At 40.6% G+C, this 20315-nt stretch overlaps 1 protein-coding gene across 3 annotated transcripts in view; it reads right to left on the bottom strand.

The window, feature by feature from the left end:
* Nucleotides 1–20315, bottom strand: part of LOC102192222 (leucine-rich repeat and fibronectin type III domain-containing protein 1-like protein) — a 394097-nt gene that overhangs the window by 42514 nt on the left and 331268 nt on the right. For 2 of the 3 annotated variants that reach the window (XM_005737442.2, XM_005737444.2), the window contains 6 exons: nt 13964–14231; nt 11247–11447; nt 8910–9076; nt 4761–5001; nt 798–1010; nt 71–381 (listed from right to left, as the gene is read on the bottom strand). In XM_005737442.2, coding sequence (XP_005737499.1) covers nt 71–381; nt 798–1010; nt 4761–5001; nt 8910–9076; nt 11247–11447; nt 13964–14218 — 1388 coding nt within the window. In that variant the 5' untranslated portion in view covers nt 14219–14231. The remainder of the gene's footprint in view (nt 1–70; nt 382–797; nt 1011–4760; nt 5002–8909; nt 9077–11246; nt 11448–13963; nt 14232–20315) is intronic. The other variant, XM_005737443.2, reaches the window with a different exon arrangement.

A 20315-nucleotide genomic window follows, 5' to 3' on the forward strand; every position in this document is an offset into this window, starting at 1 on the left:
CCACCCATCCATCCATCCATCCACCCACCCATCCATCCATCCATCCATCCATCCGCTATCTTTTTCTTACCTGTATATGAGTATATCATCTGTGGAACTGTTGTACTGGATCTGGTACATGCGCACTCCTGGTATGTGGTTCTGTGGAGGCCATCTAATGGTGGCAGAGCTGGACGTCAGATCCGACACGCTGACCCTGTGCTGGTCAGAGCGGGCCTGGCCTCCGCTGATATTGGATTTGATGGACGTAGGGATGTCTGAAGGCCCCGGGTCAGGGTCCAGCTTGGGGTCAAAGTGTGGAGAAGGGTTCACGACTAACTCGACAGGAGCAGTGGCCTCCCCGGCAGCATTGGACGCTATACAGGTGAACTTTCCAGAATCCTAGAAATCATTTAAAAAGATAAGAAAAAAGCCAACATTTATCCAAATTATCAACCCCATAAATCCAAATTATAATGAACATTATTTTTATAGTTATTTTGTTTTCATATAGTAATGTACGTTTTCTTCAATAAATGAATAAATAGGTTGTTTTAGTAAAAGCTGTTTGATATATATATCTACCAAAATGCACATCATACAAATTTAAATTTACAAACCACGATTTGTTTGTTTTTTAACAGGCTTGAACAAAAATAGCTTGTTTAGTGACAATCTTGTATCAAACCAATTTTAAATGAGTTACTATTCTGCAAAATGAAGGCACCAGTTACACTTACTGATGCAGCATTAATCTAGCACATTTATAATAAACCCTTGCATATCTATATTCCTTGAAAATGAAAGTGCTTCTCTACCTTGACGGAGGCCTTGAGAATGTCAAGGGAACCATTCTCGTAGCAGATTGTTCTCGATGTGTTTCCAATCAACTTCCCATCTGGACTGACCCAGTGTGTTGACGGCTCAGGGTCACCGATGGACTTGCATCGCAGGCTGACTTCCTGACCCTCCATTACAAACATCTTGGAGGTGTGGCGCGTTATCATTGGTGGCTCACAAACAAACTCCTCCTGTGAGGGGAGACATGAACTCTCATTTATCCAGAAATGTAATTGTTAGATAGATACAGCTAAATCGGTAAACAACAGATGGAACAGGTGAAATGTATCCAGTGGGATTAAAGTGCATCTTTTCATGAAAAACAATAATTTTTTTCTGCTTCTGCTAACACCAGCAGTGCATTCTTCCAACAGCAGAATACAGAAGGAGTTTGGTTGTTTGCACATTAAGATTAAGAGATCTCAGAGTTTCTCAGCCCTTGCATTATTTAAAACCCACCCACTGGCACCTAAGCCTGTGTAAAGCCAACCAAAACCCTGGTGGAGTATTACTACGAGGCCAAGGAGGGGCAGCCGAGGCTTATCGGGGCTTACTCATCATTCCTACTACTCAGCAAGTCTCCGAACCTTTTTCAGGGTCTTTTTTTACCAGCAGAGATGATTGCTGACCTGATGACCGCTGGGCTGGAGCGTCAAATAAACCACTAGGGCCTTTCAGTCCTGTATTACATTTTGACCCTCAATTGCTTCTGTGAATCTCAGGGTAAAAGACTGTGATTGAATTGGGTTGTTTCCCAGCGTGAGCATGTGAAAGTGTGAAAGTAGGAGAATGTGAATGAAAACTAGTATGAATACTTGTTCACTTGCCTTACAGAAGTGGATAAACAAAATATCCTGTTTGTCCCACTAAATTCAACTAGTACCAACTCCCCCTCGTTGTCTGAGAATATTTAAGCATCAGTCAAGAAACAGAGCAGATGGAAAGAGCAGCCGAGCTGATGCCAAAGCAGGAATTCCCTTGCTGACCGACTGCTGATGTCTGACCTTTGTTGGAAACTGTGGAGGGTTTTTTGTTCTTGCAATGGCAAAGAGGCTATTAACTCTCTGAGTATTAATATGCCCACTCACTTTGGTGACACAGTGGTCTCTGGACAAACCTCTTCACGAGGCTAATCCTCTTAGAGTTATCATACAGCACCTGAATCAAAGGTCTCTACATCATCCTCTTTAAAATGATACCAGTTAATCCTATCTTCACCTCAAAGTGCACCTCCACTATATCCAGGTAAAAAAAGTGCTTGGTATCAGCCACTTTAAGGGAACAACTTAAACTTTTATTGTTTTTTTTAATCTGGTGTGCTTAGTTTTAACACCAGCAGCAACAGCAGATCTGCTTTTTATTGTTTTTTTTCTGCCTTTTATAATATGATATTAATGCATTAATATACAAACATGAAAGAGAAAAAAATTGTAGTATTATGGCCTTTCAGGTTGTAGATATTAAAGTCAGGTGTTAGTGTAGAAATACTCTTGTCTTCTGTCTTCTTCTTAGCTCAAAATGTATACGTGAAGTGAGTAGAAAGACTACAAACGGTCATGGATGCCTGTGTTCTCATACACCAATGACATCACAGCAGTTCTTTTGCCGGGTACATGCCCAAAAATTACACTACACTAAAATCTCGAGTTTGAGTTTCAACAGCTGCTGTTTGTGGCTCTGTAAAGTCAACTTTTAATGCAATCTGCAGTGTTTTCAGCCAGAGATGTGCATGGCACATTGTGTTATGTACTTTTTACAAAACACCCTAACCTTAATCCTAACCCACTTTTTACTTCCACATTTCTTTTCGTTCCTCTGCTGAAGTTTAGACTGTAAGATATGTCACATCAACAACAACAAATCTGCCAAACTGACAAGACGACAGTAACATTTGATGCTCAAAATGAACCAATCCACCTCGAACGAGGATACAAACAATCTCAAGCTTTTGGTAAAAGTATGTTTTTGTATTTGAAATCATATTTATATATGAGACCGTTCTTACTCCCAACGCGTAACATACTGACGATTTGTCACGCCCCGAGGCGTCCCATAAAAACGCCAAAGGTAACCTTCTGCATCCTATGATACGCGCCAGTGTGGATGGAATCCAATAGAATGACTCTCCGACAGTAACACATGTTCCAGCCGTGTTTTTAACCCTAATCTTAATCCTAACCACAACTATAACCTTATCCCTAACATTAATCATTAAATAGTGTTTTTCAAAGCGATTCACAATGAGAAAGTAAAATAAATGTACATGTGTAGATTCATTCCAAATGGTTCTCATGTTTCTGAAGACGACATTGGCTGTGTTGTGTGTTACGTTTTGGGATGAGAACCTGTTGTATATATATCTATATATAAAGTATGCTTGATTTTAGAAGGATGATTCAGCTCAGCATTTCTCTTTTATGATTTACTGTGAAAAGTAGTAGAAGTATATAAATGTGCAATAATACATACGTCGGTGATGATAATGGCACAGTTCATATGCTTGCTTAAATAGTGATTATTTTTACAGCTTTACTTTCAGGAGAAACTGAGCGTGCTGCAGTGAGCTATTGCAGTTTTCTAACATATCACAGTGTTAAATATAACAAGGCTAACAAGAGAAAGCTGACTTTGTTGGGAAAATGATCGGGACTGCAAACATACTAAATGACAGAGATGTGTTCATTGTAAAAGTAGAAAGATTTCTGATGTTATGTAGGCACTGTTAGAGTTAACATCTTTTATTTTTCTGCCTGTTTATATTTTATTTAAAAAAAAAAGCTTTTGTTCTATTGCATTGGTTTGCCTTTGTAACAAGTCTCCAGGGATGAAAAATAGCTTTGTCGCCACAGTCGCCGTAATGTTTATCTAATGTGTGGTGTCTCTGTTAAATAAACCAATAATAATACATGTATATGGATAAAAAACAAATATTGGGATCCATCTGTTTTAGTTTTGCCTCTCGTGGCCTCATTTTACTCTGTGCTTGATCACTGTGGCTCAATAAACCATATCCTGGGTTTTTGCTAGAACATAAGCCTCAACTTTTCCTCTATCATATAATATAATGAAACTCAGTCTTTCTAATGCATTTTTGCAGACCTAACTCCATGACTCCACACTTTCAGCAGAAGGTTCACTCCGCTGTGACACCAACCGTCTGGCCTGCTGATATGTCCTTGAGAAAGAACGTGATTATGTCTCCACTGAGGGCTTCAGTTAAAGCAGCAGAAAATCAAATTTTGCTCTGTGGTTTAATGGTTCAAGGCACCAAAAACACTGAATTACACAATGAATATTTAAAAGTATATATTTTTGGTTTGAATTAAGGGTAATGGTGACTTGGAGCTCATTAAGTATGCCCTCCATGAGTATACACTTCAGACTGTTATCAAAAAAATGCATTCTTATAATTTAGACTCTAGAATCTATTACCAACAGTAGTGAGTTTGTTCTTACACAGTAGAAACCTCCTCAGCTCAGAGCATAAAAGTAATGCCAACACTGCAGTTCCTCTCACTGCCATGAAATGTTTGGAGCCTAATATAAAAATGGTTTTGGTCTCTATAATTAACTTAACCGTTTATAACAGCTCTATGAGTAGATTTGGATTTTAAAAAAAAAAATATTATTGTGCTATGGCCACTTCATAAGACCTGTGGCTATAATAAGCTGCATGGTGACAGCCAAAAAGCTGGAGTCTGCAACAAAAAGATTGACATCAAGGTAAAAATGTATCAACACTCGTAGAGGTTTAGCAAATTGCAAATGTTACATTTCTGACCTATGTTTTTAATTACTTTGGCTTAAGACTCTGTTAAAAAAACGTCAATAAAATAGAGTGCTTTATGTTGCTTTTGCTTTAGTTAACAAACAACATCATAGTGTGTTAATTTGCAAGGTTTCAAAATGAGGTTTTAAAATACACAATAGCTTCAGCAAACCTCTCTTATGGTCCAGAAGTATTTGCCAGCCAGGTCTTTAGGTGAAGCGCAGGTCTCCAGATCGTCCTCTCTGGTCAGCCTGCGAAGCCAAACCAGCTCACAGTTACAGTGCAGAGGGTTCCCGCCAAAACTCAGCACCAGCGCTGTAAGAGGAGAGCCCTTCATCTTGGCGTACACCGGGATCCGCAGGAACAGTGGGTCTGGAGGTATTTTCTTCAGCTTGTTAGAGGTCATGTCAAGCCTGGTGACACAACACAGAGAGTTCATATTTTTCCATCACAGTTATTTTTCTGGCAGTTTTAATGAAAGCTTTGAACATTCTGGAGATTAGAAGAAGATCCATGCCATGATCCTGATCAGCGGACCTCTTCAGAAACAAAATAATAATTATTATAAATGTGGTGAAAATCTATGTGGATGAAGTGGGAGGAGAGGAGATGGGTAGTTCATCGATCAGGTGGGTGGACATGTCCAAAGGTGAGATAGAGGGATGGAAGGAAGAGGAGAGAGAAAGGTCAACGATAAGGGAGAAAGTGTGGGGAGGGGAGCTGAACACGGCTGCACTCAGTCAGCCAGCAGTTCTGCTCTTCTGTCTTGTTGGATTGTAGTTAAAAGAATCACACATTTCTGCAGAAGGTTATTAATCTCAACAGTGTTTCCACACATTTTATTTTAGAAATAAAAGAAAAGTCTGTAAAGTTGAGAAGATTTTTTCCCCTCTCTGGCTGCCACTGAGGAGAAATTCAGTCTTTAAAAAACGGGCCGATTCAATCACTTACAGTTAAATAAAAAAATAAAAGCCACAATCATTTCAAAAAGCAAGTAAGTCTTCAAACACACACAGAGAATAACCCTTGTATGTAGACGACTGCCTCCAAACCCAGTGTCATGTGATGAGGTGAGCCAGTATCTGTCATACACCAGTGGGCTCCTTTACCCCCTGGATGAGACTGCCCTCGCCTGTGCTGGAGGAAAATGGGCCTATGTGGCTGTCGTAGGAGACAGGAATACTGGTGCCCCATTCCTGTGACTCCTGCGGCATGCAGAGCGACGTGGTTCCTTGTTTTTGTATTCACTTCTGAATCACATTTAGTCTGACCATTCACCCAGAACCACTTTGCTTTGGAAAAGCTTAACAGGAGCAACTTGCCCCAATAACATAGTTCTCAGAATCACTTTAGGATATAATTCCCTCCATCCTGTTAAGATGTTGATCCTTGAAGGGATCAGAGGCTGCAGCTCTCAGACAGTAAATGGTGGAGTAGTCTGGGTGGTGAAAAGTGGCTGCCCCAAGTGGAGAAGTTCAAGTATCGCAGGGTTCGTTCATGAGTGGTCATGAATGAAGGGAGAGTGGAGCAGGACACTGACAAATGTGAGGTGCGATAGAGATAGTTTGCATTTTCTCTCTTTGCCTGCATTCTGGAGGTTTCTTCCTGTTAAAAGGGAGTTTTTCCTCCCCACTGTTGCCAAATGCTTACTCATAGAGAATCAGTGTATGCTTAAATGTGCTTTATGGTCTAATTTGTATGAAAAGTACTATAAAAATGCAAGTCCAGCCAGCACTAGAAAATAGATGGTAAGAAAAATGGTGCACAATTTTTGTCCGATCCAACACACAGACTCACGAGTGACATCAAAGGCAGTTGAAGTCTTCTCACACGTTCCAAACAGCATGTAGAAAATCTGAAATTAAAGCTTGTGACCGCATCACAAAGTGACATCAGAAGGAAGAGACCTAACAACATACAGATATTCCATGGTGGCTTTTCCATCAACCATTCGTCGTCTCCGAGGATTGAATAGTAATTTTCCTCAGCAAAACATTGGGCCCGGTAATAACGCAGGAGAGTCAAGCTTTCACTGCTGTCAGCAACAAATACAGGAAAGTGTATTTCCCTCTAGAAGGTCCCCGCAGAAATATTCAGCAACAACGATGACTTAACAAGAAGTTAATGGCTGTGACAGCAGCGCACAATCTGCACTTGACAAATTTCAATTATGTTATTTCATGTGCAGCAAGCTTGTGGTGTATTATTTGTGAGTGTGTGTGTGTAAAATATATGTGGAGGCAAATGTTCTCCTGTGCACCAACAGACACTGAGTAAAAATGTGTCTGCAGGGCAAAAATATCTAATTGAACCTTTAAAAAATGCTTGAATATTTATCCATAGTTGCCTTTAAGACATCAATCAGGGACTTGAATGAAAATTGATTTCAGCTAATGAGCTTTAAATGCTATTTTTTGCCAGTTGGGGGGAAATTACGTCACACGTAAACTAGCTTCAGCATAAAAACAGCATTTTGATTGGGGAGCTGTCACTGGTGATTCATTGGCTTTTAGACAGGTCTGCTGTTGTGAATCACATGCTTGACTATGATGCAAGAGCATTTAGACGTTTTATTACTTTTTTTTAAAGAATTGTATCCTTCTTCCCAAAAAACATTAATTTCAGCCTTGTTTTAAAGACTATTTATCTTCTGTTAGTTTTTTCCCTTTTACACATAAATGAGTGATCATTGTTAATGAGCTTTAAATGGCATTTTGTGCCTCTTGACTGAATTTACTCCCCATATATTAAGAGCATTAATGCAATGTTGGCATTTATCAGTCAATTATAAGATTTTCTGCAGTTTGGATTGGGACTGGAGAGCACAGAGCACTGCAAACATTTAAACAGTGTGTAACCAGCTCTAAGAACAGAGACATGGAGAAGAAGTCTGCCTGCAGAGAAGCAGTCCAGGTCACTATTTCAAATCCCCGTTGAATGAGGGCTGCAACAATTACGATCGTCCAATATTGACGTGCCTGCAGGCAAAATGCTGAACCTGCAGCTGCTCAGGTGAAGGCGTAATACAGTCCTGGTCATAGGGGGCATTTCTCAGGTTCAGAGCATAGAGCTGTTGAACAGCTTTCCTCCAAAGCGAGCTGATACTCAAAGGCTTAATTTCCATTAAAATGAGCTTCAAAACTGAAGGATTTGCTGTGTGATTTTAGTTCCACCATATCGTAAAAGAAACTCAGAAGAATTAAGCCATATATATAAATATGTAAAGCTCTTTGAGTTGTGTGTGTGTGTGCATGTATTAATAAAACATAATTTTACAAGGTTTATTTTAATTTTAAAGCCTCAGTGCAAATAAAAACTCCTGCACATAATGTGTATTCTGGCAGGACAGAAAGAACTCTTTTAATAAGCCCTTTATTCTTTATCCATTCAGATATTTCTGTCACTGGAATGATGGCAGCTTTAAATAATCTTCCTAGAAACGAATTTTTTAATACTATGAATTTTTTCCACAGTTGTTATAATTCTGCCTTTCTATCTCAAGCATATTTAACCAGAAATGTTCATGTCCTAAGAGCATATTGGGTTCTTCAGCTGCTGCATGTTTCACTGTCTTTGCCAGCTGGTTTCTGACGGTGTCATCAGGGCAGACATAGGGCAAGCAAGCTGGCTTGGGAAAGCCTTGGAATACCCCAGAAGAGCTAAAGAGAGACTGCGGGATGAGGGCTGTCTGAGCACCTATATATAGACTGTTCTGTCACGAGGGTGGATGGATGGATGGATGGACTGGTGAGGCTTTTAAGGTTTAGAGTCCCAAGATTCTTTTTCATTTGGATCATCTTCTACACTCTCCAAACTTGACAAGCAACCTGAAGCTCCTCCCCTTTCCTCCCCTTTCTACTGGTCATTAAGTAAGTACACGCATTAGGTGGACCATGTGTGCAATAGACATGCTGGTCCATGTGTCCATTTCACGCTTTGCCTCTCCAAAATTCGAAATGCACACACATGAAGACGTTGCATTAAGTTGCAGAAACAGAAGCCAACATGTAAATAATCACTGGAAGATGTTTAAACAGCCATTATTAACTCATTTACATGGATAGACATATTAATCCAAGGACCCTGAAATGTGCATACGTTTCTTGCTCACTACAGACTTCGTGGCTTTAAATATATTATCTCCCCCTGCTGCGAACGCAACTTCTGCATGTCCATTACACGTTTCGTTGTGATACTGATTTGTGTAAGTGCAGGTGAATGGTAATTGGCAGTTTAAATTAAATACAGCTGGAGCTTTCATTTTCCCACTTCCAGTCAAACCCAGGCAGGCTGCAGCACTGCAGTGTTATGTGATCCTGACCTGGCCAGTTTGTGCAGGTTGGAGAAGATTCCCTCTGGGACGCTCTCTATGAGGTTGTGGTCCAGGCTGAGGGTGTTGACACTGACGAGCAAAGCAATGGTGTCCCAGGGGATTTCCACCAGGTTGTTGTAGCTCAGATCCAGATCCTCCAGAGTCTCCAGGAAGTCCTGTGAGGGCGACAGAGGCAGGATGCTATCAGTGACTTTAAAGGCTCAAAGTGGTATAATTTAAAAAAACAAGCATGACTTTGCTTTATCTTCAAGTGCTGAAGTATAGCATTAAAGGGTAAAGAGACAGATAATAAATAAGAAGGATATAAAATGGAAAAGAGATGAAAATGAAACTTGCAAATAAAAAAGGGAAGAAAAGAAGGAAGGCCCAACAGAAAAAAATACAAAAAATTCCATTTCCAACAAAAGTGGGGGAAATAAGTACAAAGAAAATCTTTGGTACGATAAGAAAAGATACAAATTTAGAAATAGAAAGAATGAAACGTCCAGATGAACAGAATCATCTTTCTGGGAACTGAATCCAAACAAAGAAAAAATGGAATCAGTTACTGCGGTCAGTGTTGCACACTCCAAACCAGGCTCTTCTCTCTAATTGCCTCTAAACAATTCTCATAATGTGGACATAGATGAAATGTCACGAGTCAGCACACATTACAACGAGCAGAAACACAAAGACGGAGAAGAAGATGAAGCTGGATTGAAGGAGCGCAATAAAAGCCTAGCGATCAGCTAAAGTGTTGTTGCTGCTGTAATTGCTCTCATAATTCACACAATCAGGACAGTGTTTGAATGTCACAATGCCTTGATTCTCATTACAATAATCTATGCTTTATTGCTTTTTCAACAAAGGGAATCTCATTTCTCACTGACAAAAGAAACTTTAAGAGGCGTGAAGAGAAGTTCAAAGACAGCAGAACAGAGTCCCAACCGTTCCACGACTGTCCCCTCAAGAAAATGACTGATTTTGTTCAAACTGCTGAAAATAACTGTTTATGTGCAGTTTAATGGTGGGGAATCGGTGCTTGAAATAACTGGTTTTCACAGTGGGGACTGGAGTTTCCTACCATCATGCCCGAAAGCCGCAAAACAAAATATACACTGAAGTCTCGTCAAGTGCAGTGTGTTGATATTTTTATGCATATGGACAAAAAAAATATCTTTTTTGTGTGCTGTCTGCAGGATGTTTGAAAACACTTGTATTTAAACTACATTTAGTGGAAATTGACTCTGAGTGCTGGATCTCAAGGGACTTTTAGTAAAATCAACTTTTAACTATTATTATGATTTAGTTGGAGAAACAGCACTTGTTCTTAGATAATAAAGTCTTGAAAGTGAGAGCGACACGAAGGAGGAAGGAGGAGAGGGTCAACGCCATGTGTAAAATGAGACACTTTCTGATACAGCGAGTGAGAGCGGAGCAGTGAGGTTCGGACTAAAGTTCAGACAGTTCAATCCATTAGTGAGGTCAGAGTTCACGCCACTCTAGTTTATCTTCATGAAATGTCCGCAGAGGTCTGTGAGCCAGTCCTGAGGGGACACTTTTAGTCCTTTAATGAGCAGAGAAAGGACAGCATCATCAAGACGGGGGACACGGTTTATTCTAGGACCGGGTTATTAAAAAGGTGTCCAGCTGGGTGGCAGAGTGAGGCGGGCAGGCAGGGCTGGCTGCTTCTGCTGGACTTTCGAGTTAGAGCCAAAAATGTTGTCTTACACAACACTTGACCCTCAGCACTGAAACTTTTCATTAATGACTTTGCAATAACTTTTCCACTCACGATCTTGGCTCTTGTGTGAACGCTTGGTTGACAACGAATGTTAAAAGCACCGATTAAAATTAGTTGGATTTAAAACACTTTGTTAGTGTAATTTGGGCTTACCCAGAGGAGCTGGTGGCAGCAGAAAGAGCAATTTAAACACTTCTAAGAGTTTTGCATCCTTTATGTGAGTGATTTTAGTTCATTTTCAGAGCAAGTTCTTAATTACACTGTGAAATGGTTTTGCGTATTGAGAAGCAGAGCTTAATTTGTAGGACCACTAGGATTATTTTTTAAATTGAAATCATAATTTTAAAGCTACTTAATGTCCGAGGTTAAATGGACATTTTTGTCCCTGTAGTTTTATTTATGTGTCTAGATTTTGGCCCAATTTCTGATACGAAATTAAATTAAAAAGTTCTTCTTCACGTGTCTTTGAGGACACGATCAAGATGGGGATTTCCGTTCTCCAGAGTTTCTTTACTGGTTTAATAAGAGTTAAAATATTTTTACATAGTTAAAAAATATACATTTTCTCTGCATGAGCTGGATGTTCAGCTATGCTTTAGTACCTGAAAGGCTCCCTCTGATATACTGTGCAGCTGGTTGTTGGCCAGGATGAGGTGCCTCAAGTTGACCAGGCCCTGGAAGTGAGAGTCATCCAGCACGGTGAGGCGGTTGGCATCCAGGTGGAGGGCGTGGAGGTCCTGGAGATCGGCAAAGGTGTACGGCCTGATCTGGCTGATGGTGTTTCGACTTAGTGTCAGGTGGATCTGGACATGCAGGAAAACACAAGATCCGCATTAAATGACCCATTTTCATGTAAAACACCAACACGTTGTTTGTTGCCAACTCAAAAATGGTGCAAAATGGATAAAAGCAATCTAATAAGGTTCACTTTGGCATATTTCTGCGTAGGGAGGTAAGTGATAGCTTATGAGTCACCACTTAAGATATAATGTTTAGTTTGAGCAGGTTGAACTCGCGGGTCTGTGGAGATTAAACTTGTATTTAACCTTCCACATTTTTTCATGAATGATACTAGTAATTAACGTGAGAGTACAATGGGTCAATGAATGAGTCCGGTATCCATTTATACTTAAAGCTATCATTAAAAAGCTCGCTGCTGAGGTCAGGAATTGCAGTCTGCTTAATACCTCCACTGTACACAAAATATGAGTGCAAAGATGCAAAAATATATTCGATTAACACCCAAGAAAGGGTCAATCAGCCCCCACACATTTCGAATCTGCTGTGGAAATGAGCCTCGATCACAGGGGACATCTGTGGCGCTCCGTCACGCTCATCACCAAACGATTAGAGCCTCATTTCCCACGTTTCCTTGTGTGTGAGCAAACATCTTCCATGCTGTTGTGCTCACACTAGAGAGAAAAGTTATTTTTCACACACTAAGGAAGTCTCCAGCTGTGACAAGTGTGTCTATTTGGTGCGTAAATATGGTGATGTTGGTGGTTTTCTTCTTGAGCTGCGTGCAGTGAAGCCTCGTTGCCCCCATTACTGTGATTACGGTGGGATTAATTAGTGAAATCCATTAAGATATCAGAAATGTCACCTCAGTCAACATGTTATGCTGTAAGGGGCAGATGTTCCTAATGTTTTCTGAGCTCTCTGTGGAATAAACATGACATGTTGCCTCATTTCTTACTTTCACATTCAGAGTTTTCTTTACTCTGACTGATGAATGCTTGCAAACCCTCCTCAGATGCTATCACACCATTAATCTGTGATGCACGGTTTATTTCCGAGTTTATTTTGAACTCCAGTGAGGCACTTTACTCTTTCTGTACTGGTTACTCTTTTCTGTCAGGTAAATGTACTTCAAATAGAGCTGTCCTCAATTTCTGCATTTCTGCCATAGGATGCTGCACGATGAGTCTAGTTTTTGACCGACGGTTTTACAAAGATGCAAATATCATAAATAAAAATATTAGATGCAAATATCATAAATAAAAATATTAGATATGATCTAACTGTGTGACAAAACCCTGTTCTAGATAGTGTTAGAAAACGTGTATTTAAGTATCACTCTGGTCTGTCGCTCTTTGTTTGTTGGGTCTGGATGGTTCTGGCAAAGACTTGCAGGCTTTTTGGGTCAGCATCTTTATGTAAAACATCATTCACCCTGTTTCATTTCTGCTACTGCAACATTACAGAGACACAAGGACGATGATTAAATTAAAGTATTTACTTCATTTTGCAGTAATGATGTGTTTCAGTGTAAACGTGTTCATTTCACGTCTTAACATGGGAGTTTATGGACCGACTCACTTTTGGAGCCTGCCTCAAGAGGCCATTAGAGGAACTACAGTTTTTGGCATTACTGCACTGGCTTCACTTTTCAGCCCCGGAACAGGTTGCCACTTGTTCTCGACTCATGCATTACTTTGTCTCTTATGCTCTCAGTTTTACCACATATACCCAGAGAGGAGCACACGAAATGAAGGTGAATTGACATAATGGGCCATGACAACAAATAATTACAGGCCAATGCAGGTCAATCATCAACTCCTCAAAAGGAGGATGGCTGCAGTGTCAGGTGGGACTAGTTACTCTGTTACTCCGTTTCAGAAGTTCATTAGCAAAAAGGGAAACTCCTGTAACGAGCTATTTCACGGCATCAAACGCTCTCTGTAAAACCCTGGAACCTGTTCAATGTGGAAAATGTTCCATGATTAACACTTTATTGTAATGTCACTGCGTGACTGAGACTTGACAGCAGAATCGGGTAGAGAAACCTTCCTCCAGTTGATCAAAGCTGTTTTAACTCTGCAGCTTCAAAATGTTGCGTTTAACTTAAGAATGACCGCTGCTGTTCATCTGCAGCAATCCAGTCAAGCAGGCTGGGAGATGCTGAAGTACAGGATTACTTTTCCCAATAAATTCAAGCATAACATTAGTAACCTATAACATCTTGCATGAATCTGAACTGTTGCTGCAATATAACTGAAGTAATAATGGGCACTGATTCATCTCTGATGGCTTAACAAGTCTTTTGGCTCAGTGTGCAAAAAAATGTAATTCATGTAAACAAAAGGCTGTTTAATAAGCTAATAAGTACAGAGCACGGTTGAGTAAATACAATCAATATGTGGGGCATCAGTAACATAAATGTTTAGAATAACTTGGTTGCTGTGATCTTTTTCATGCAAAGCTAAAACAACATTAAAAAAGAGTTTCCTGGCAGGAGCGGCCCAGGTGGAGCCTGCTTAGCAGAAGGAAGCTACAGTACAAACATGAATGTGAAGGTGTTAAAAAAGTGAGCTCTGACCAGGCTGGTCATGTTGGCGAAGTCACGGTGCCTCAGCGTCGTAATGAAGTTGTCCATCAGCCTGAGTTCAGCCGTCTGGCGGTCAATGTTGGGCGGAACGAAGAGGAGGCCTGTCTTGGCGCAAAGCACCGTGTAGGACGGCAGCAGATTCTGGCACGTGCACCGCTTCGGACACAGCATGGACGAGGAGCAGGAGGGGAGGGAGGACAGGAGGATGAAGAGGAGAGGGCAGACCAGCAAGGAGATGATATCCATGGCTGCTCTCCTGCTGCAACAGAAAAATTAGGAACACATCAGTTCATGCAGCAGCACACACTCAAGTATCAAACTGGACTTTAAAAACACCCAGCAGGGGACAGAAATGACTTCCAGAGCTCACACGGAGCATCAAATTAAGAAAAAGAACTGCACTTGATCCAAATCGGCGCTCCTTGGTTTGATTTAAAGGGTTGGTTATTCAGCAAAGACTGTCAAACACTGCAGGATGACTCTATAAATGATTATTCATCACTGCAGAAAACACGCTGTTTTTCTTCTTTTCTGCTTTTTTTGGGCCGTACACAGCAACAAAGCAATATTTCTTTTATGCATCTTTTTCCACAAAAAGTTTCAAGAAAAGAAAAGTTTTATATTAAAGGATAGAGGAGACAAGAGATAGATGGTTAAGGAGATGGGAACAGGAGGGGAATCAGAGACGCTGAGGTAAATGAAAGAATTTAAGAGCATGTTATTGCAGCACTTTCCCTTTTTTTTGCTGAGTGAGTTGTCCTGGGAGTGAAAGTGAAAGTAAACAGCATGCATACGACCAATTAACCTCAGCGCACTCTTATGATTGCAATCTAAGTAGAACATTAAAGAACACAAATTACACAGTGTGCAGTTGTCTGCCTCACTTCATAAATTTCAGAGATGTTTTTGTGCATGAAAATGAGACCAAACCAAGTTTCCCAGCCATGGCAATAAAGGAATACATTTACATTCATATTGATTTCGCTGTATGTTTGTAAGTTCAACTCGGCGGAGCCCTGAATAAATTCATATGAAGAGAAAAGGGAAACACACAAAAGCGGGAATGACACACGCAAAGGAAAATCATGAGAACGCACACACTCATTCATGCATGCGTGCGGACTCCCGCATGTGCACACACTCTGAAAAGTTCTTCTGAGTTAGATGCCGAGCGACTGGAGGAAGGTCGATTGCAAATAACAGCGGAAAGAGACGCGCTCTTTTATTTATGGTGCAGAAATATTCAAACTGTGCCTCAGCCTGCAGCACAGAATACAGAAGAGGAAGCGTCTGTGTCCTCATAACATGGTAGAGTGCAGGATACGGAGTTAAATGTGAGCAACTAATGAGAGAGATGTAATGGAATGAGATAAATTCAATGGAAATGATGAGGAGAATTCAAAACCCAACTGAGACTACACCCAAATGTCAATGGGTAATTCAGGAGTGTGCACACGATGGGAATTCAAGCGTTCAAACAATAATGAGCGCCGACCGGCGCTCACAAATTTGTCACGTGAATGAAAATCTCAAAGACGTTTGGCTAGGCTCAGGGTAAACGAAAAAGTTTCATATGTCGTATCTGTGACTCATCCAACAGAAGGGTTTCATTGATTGACCAGGAAGTCCTGCTGATATCAAAATGTCTTTAAAAGGAGAGACCTGGCCGAAGCAGCAGCAAACACAGCGTGACAGTATGAGCATGTGCCTCCTCGAACCACATACATTCAGATCTTTATGGAAATGTATTCCACGTCCACAATGTACATTAACAATACGTGCATATGAACAGCATGCATGAAAAATGAAGCTCAAAGAGGAGCATGGCTTGGAAGTTTGTTTCAGTTTTAACTATCACAGAGTTTCCTGCAAGTTGTCAGTGACGACTACCAAATTATAATAAATGTAAAGGTGTGAGAGAGAGCATAGAGATGCATGATACACTGAATCAAATGTGTTTAAGTGTTATCAGAACAGAAATGCGCTTCCCTTTTTTGTCTGGACCCTTTTTTAATTTGCAGTTTTAAAATGGTTTTGATCTTTGATGGAGGACAGTCCAACTCTACAGGCTTGAACTTGACAAAAAAAGAATTGAATTCAAATGGTCACCCATACATATGCAACCTGTTCTCATTCCTAGGGCATGAGCACTTGACATGCTGGCTGAGGGAATATTGGACACTGAGAAGGAATGGTCCACTTGTTTGGTTCAGCAAAATATGCTTGTTTTTGTTAAAACACACATTAACAACATTAACATTTAGACTGGATTCTGAACTCCCGGCGCAGATGCCAAGTAGCACCTTGTGGTTGGTTGTTGGCGTTTTAGAGAACAGCAGTAACTGATGCCTGGGAGAGAGGATGAGCTGTGAGAAAGCATTTGCCCTCCTTTCCCGATTTTTGGATAAAACATGTAAGCGTGACAAATATTGTCAGGACCAGTGAGTCCACCTCTGAATGGGTCAAAAGTACAAATTGAATGGTTTTGGTGTGGCTTAGTCAAAGTTTGGACTTAAATCCGATTGATTTTTTTTTAACTTTAGGCTTTAAACTGGCCGTTCATGACTGAAAACCCTCCAATGTGGATGAATTAAAACAAGTCTGCAACTAAGAGTCAATCAAAATTCCTCCACTGCGACGTGAAAAGGCTCATCGCCGATTATCAGAAACACTTGACCGCACATTTTCCACACAGTGGCAGACAGGTCTGAGGAGCTCTTTGTAATAAACGAATCATTCAAGTAAAAGCTAACTGCATTTTACAATTACTCGGGTCATCTTTGTCTAACTTTAGAATTATTTGGGTGATCTAAAATATGTAAATATGTAAAAATAAATCAGGAAGGGGGACATGCGCAGCGCTGTATATGTGCTGGACACATTAAACACAGAACACTGTTGGTGTGAGGCAGAGGTGACCAATTATCTCTACTGTTTCAATTTGTTTACAGCTCGTTAGTATACACTGTTTCGTACTTTTGCAGGTTTTTCAGGTGCCGTAAGATGTTGGGTCTCTGAAGAGCACTGGTGCTCTGAGAACAGATTTAATTTGTTTAGTCAGGCCAGCTTAGCGTGAGAAAAATGCAAAACAGTTCTTTTTCAGACTACAAGCACTTCTCAATCTCCGTCGCTCTCTCTCCTCTTTTCATCACTTGCTTCTCGACTGAAAGTGCTTCTCATTTCAATTGCATTGCCTCTTTTTTCCATCCTTCTACTTATCTTTCTGCCTGCATCATCCCATCATCCCTCTCTCAAACCCTTTTCAGCTGTTTCCTGTCACCTCTCACTTCTGAGACTGCAGACATCCCTTCATTCCTCTTTCCTCCCATCCTATCATCATTCTCTTCCTCCATCTGCATCACTGCCTCTATCCATCCTTCTGTCTCTCCATTTTCATCCCTGGAAGAGCATTTACTCATCTATCTCTCCACATGACTTACATGTCCATCCCTTTCCCCTCTGTGCATCTCTCTCAACTCTCTTTGATCAACTCCTTCTTCATCCATCTATCCTTACCACTAATTTTTCACACTGTCATCCTCCTGTCATCTCCCCTTCTATTCATCGCCTTTGCGTCATTCTCTTCCTCATATTTAAAAATAGTATGTTACATGTTTGGGATCTGCTGCTTGCAAAATAAAAGGCACGTGTTGAGCAACATGTCCTCAGATGATAAAGAAATATGCAATTTAACATTAAAATGATCATTTGTATGTTGATTGAACTTCATGGTTTGCCGGCCAGACCTGAGTTAAAGTGACCTTCAAAGAAGCAGGAGGTACTATTGAGAGCAGCGGTACTTCTACTTGCCTCTAATTTGTTTTGTTTGGACCTTGGGACAAGATCTCAGACATGGTCTTGAAATTCTTACCAATCACATCTTGGCATCTTGGTTTGTAGCATGTTAGTGTGAGGCTATCGAGTTGCAAACGCCGGGACTGAAAAATGAAGCCTAGTCAGAAAAAACTGCAGTTCTTGGTTTGGCCACATGAGGCTGCCTCATGCGTCTCCCATGTTAAATGACCAAACTTAACAGCGTTAAGCAACACATTTACCACCTGATACAAAAGAAAACCCCCTGCTAGGCATGATCTCAGCGAATTTGAGATGCCGAATACGTCCACCATTTTCAAAACAACCTGTAGTGCTGCAGCTTTGAGCTGCATAATAACTCTCATTCCAACATGCTCCTAATCAGGATACTTGCTAATTAAAAAAATGATTATGACGATGAAAATCATCATGATGAGCCAAAAGTTTCAAACTGTAGTAAAATGTTTGAACCTGAAGAAGGTACAAGTGGCTGGAGTCTATCGCAGCTATCACAGGGCAAGAGGCAGGGTACACCATGGTCGCCAGTCTGTCGCAGGGCTAACACTGACAACCATTCACACCTTGGCAATTTAGAAATACCAGCAAACCCAACTAACTGCATGTCTTTGGATTGTGGGAAGAAGCCGGAGCACCCGGAGAGAACCCACGCAAACACGGGGAGAACATGCAAACTCCTCACAGATAGACCTGAAGGTGGAGTCGAACTCAGGACCATGAATGTGCGAACCAATTTATTAATGCATTTTCACTGGAAAACTCGACAAAATCAGTGGGATGAAATCTCAGGGAAGTGCAAATATCTATAAAAATGTCTTTTTGCCAGTCCATCCAACCAAATTTTGAACGTCAGAGCAACCTAATATTCCTAAAATGCCATTATTCTTTTTGCTCCAAGACCACCTCTGCAAATGTCACAGCTTTGTAAAGTGGTGAAAAATCCTACTAATTATAGTAAAATATGGTAGTGGGATAAGCTTCTCTTTGGGGCACTCTAAGATGCGCTCAAGCATGCGGTTCATGGTTGTCAGCATGCAAACCATCAGCTGTTCCTAAAGCTGACCAAGTACTTTTCTTTCCTAAAATACTTTTCATTTCTTTTTCAGTTCAGTTTTATTCATATAGCACCAAATCACAACACCACAGGTGCTTCACATTGTAAGGTTTAAACGTAAGGTGTTGATGTCTCTAGAGTATTTTTTGCATTAATATTGTCAATGAACAAAGGAAAGCTTTGACTGTGTGTCACATACATTTTGTCATTCATGATAAAAAAAAGTGCCTAAAGAATCACAAGAGTGAGCAGAAATCACACAGAGAAGTCACAGAGAATAGTGTGAATGTATAGGCTGAAGAGAGAAATAGAGGAAAACCATTGAGTGGGTGGGAGCTTGATGAGAGGACAAGAGCAGAAGTTCCTTTTTCCAACCAGCTGGTGGAGATGTTTAGCTACAGCTTCAGAAACATGAGAACACACACGCCTGCAAGTGCACACACACAAACATGCAGACTCAGGGCTGAAGCAAAGTCAGGCCACTGTGCTAAAGCGATGTGTATACTGCAGGAACAGAATGAAGACGAATGCTGCGAGAAACAGAGAATAAAACACACAAGGTAGAGCGACATCTGACAACTGAAGCATGAGGGGATATTTTACATTCATCAGACTGTGAATATTCAGTAAGCCCGACTGCTGCCTCTACCTCACACTCATAGGCTGCTTCCTATAACTTAAGCATCAAATGCTGCGGTGGCTTGAATACATTAAAGGAATAAAATGACACCTTGCTTACATTCTGCTTAGGTTGCAGGATCTTACACCATATGTTCACAGCTGTGCTGCGATGCAGTGCAGGACTCATGCACCCTTCATGTTGGAAGGGTCAGCCAATCAGAAAAAAATGGCTTGGAGAAAGGGGGGTTGTGAGATTGTTATATTATCTTATGCCACGTTGTACCCCTAATTAAAGATTGTGAAATCATTATGTAGTTTTAACTCCTGACTTAGAAGAAGGTGACAACTATTAGATTTATTAGACTGATTTGTATTACATTAGACTGCTGATTTATTGTAAAGGAATTACATTGATTTATGCTGATTTACAAGAAATATTGTTTTCAGAGAATCATGGCCTTATTTGTCTGATTAGAAAGAACGGAACATACTGCACAGGAAGCTGAGGTCATAACTTCGGCTCACTGAGAGAGAAAGAATGTGGATGTTTAGGTTTTATGACTTTGGAGGGGGGCTGAAGCTACAAGAATGTGAGAAACGGTCAGACACTTCGAGATCTTGCGGACACCCTCCTGTCCACATCTCCGTCTGGACGTTTTTTAATGCTCAAAGTGTTTTATGGAATAAAGAGATTGTTGATTGAGCATTTATACACCGAGTGTTGTTCTTCCTTCAGCCCAAAGATCAAAGAATTGGGATATTTAACAGGATTGAAGCTAAAATGGCTTATTTCAGACAGATGGCTTATTTCAGACAGATGGCTTATTTCAGACAGAT

The sequence above is a fragment of the Pundamilia nyererei genome, unplaced genomic scaffold, assembly GCF_000239375.1.
Source record: "Pundamilia nyererei isolate P.nyererei 1_Seehausen unplaced genomic scaffold, PunNye1.0 scaffold00076, whole genome shotgun sequence".
Classification (NCBI taxonomy): Eukaryota; Metazoa; Chordata; class Actinopteri; order Cichliformes; family Cichlidae; genus Pundamilia; species Pundamilia nyererei.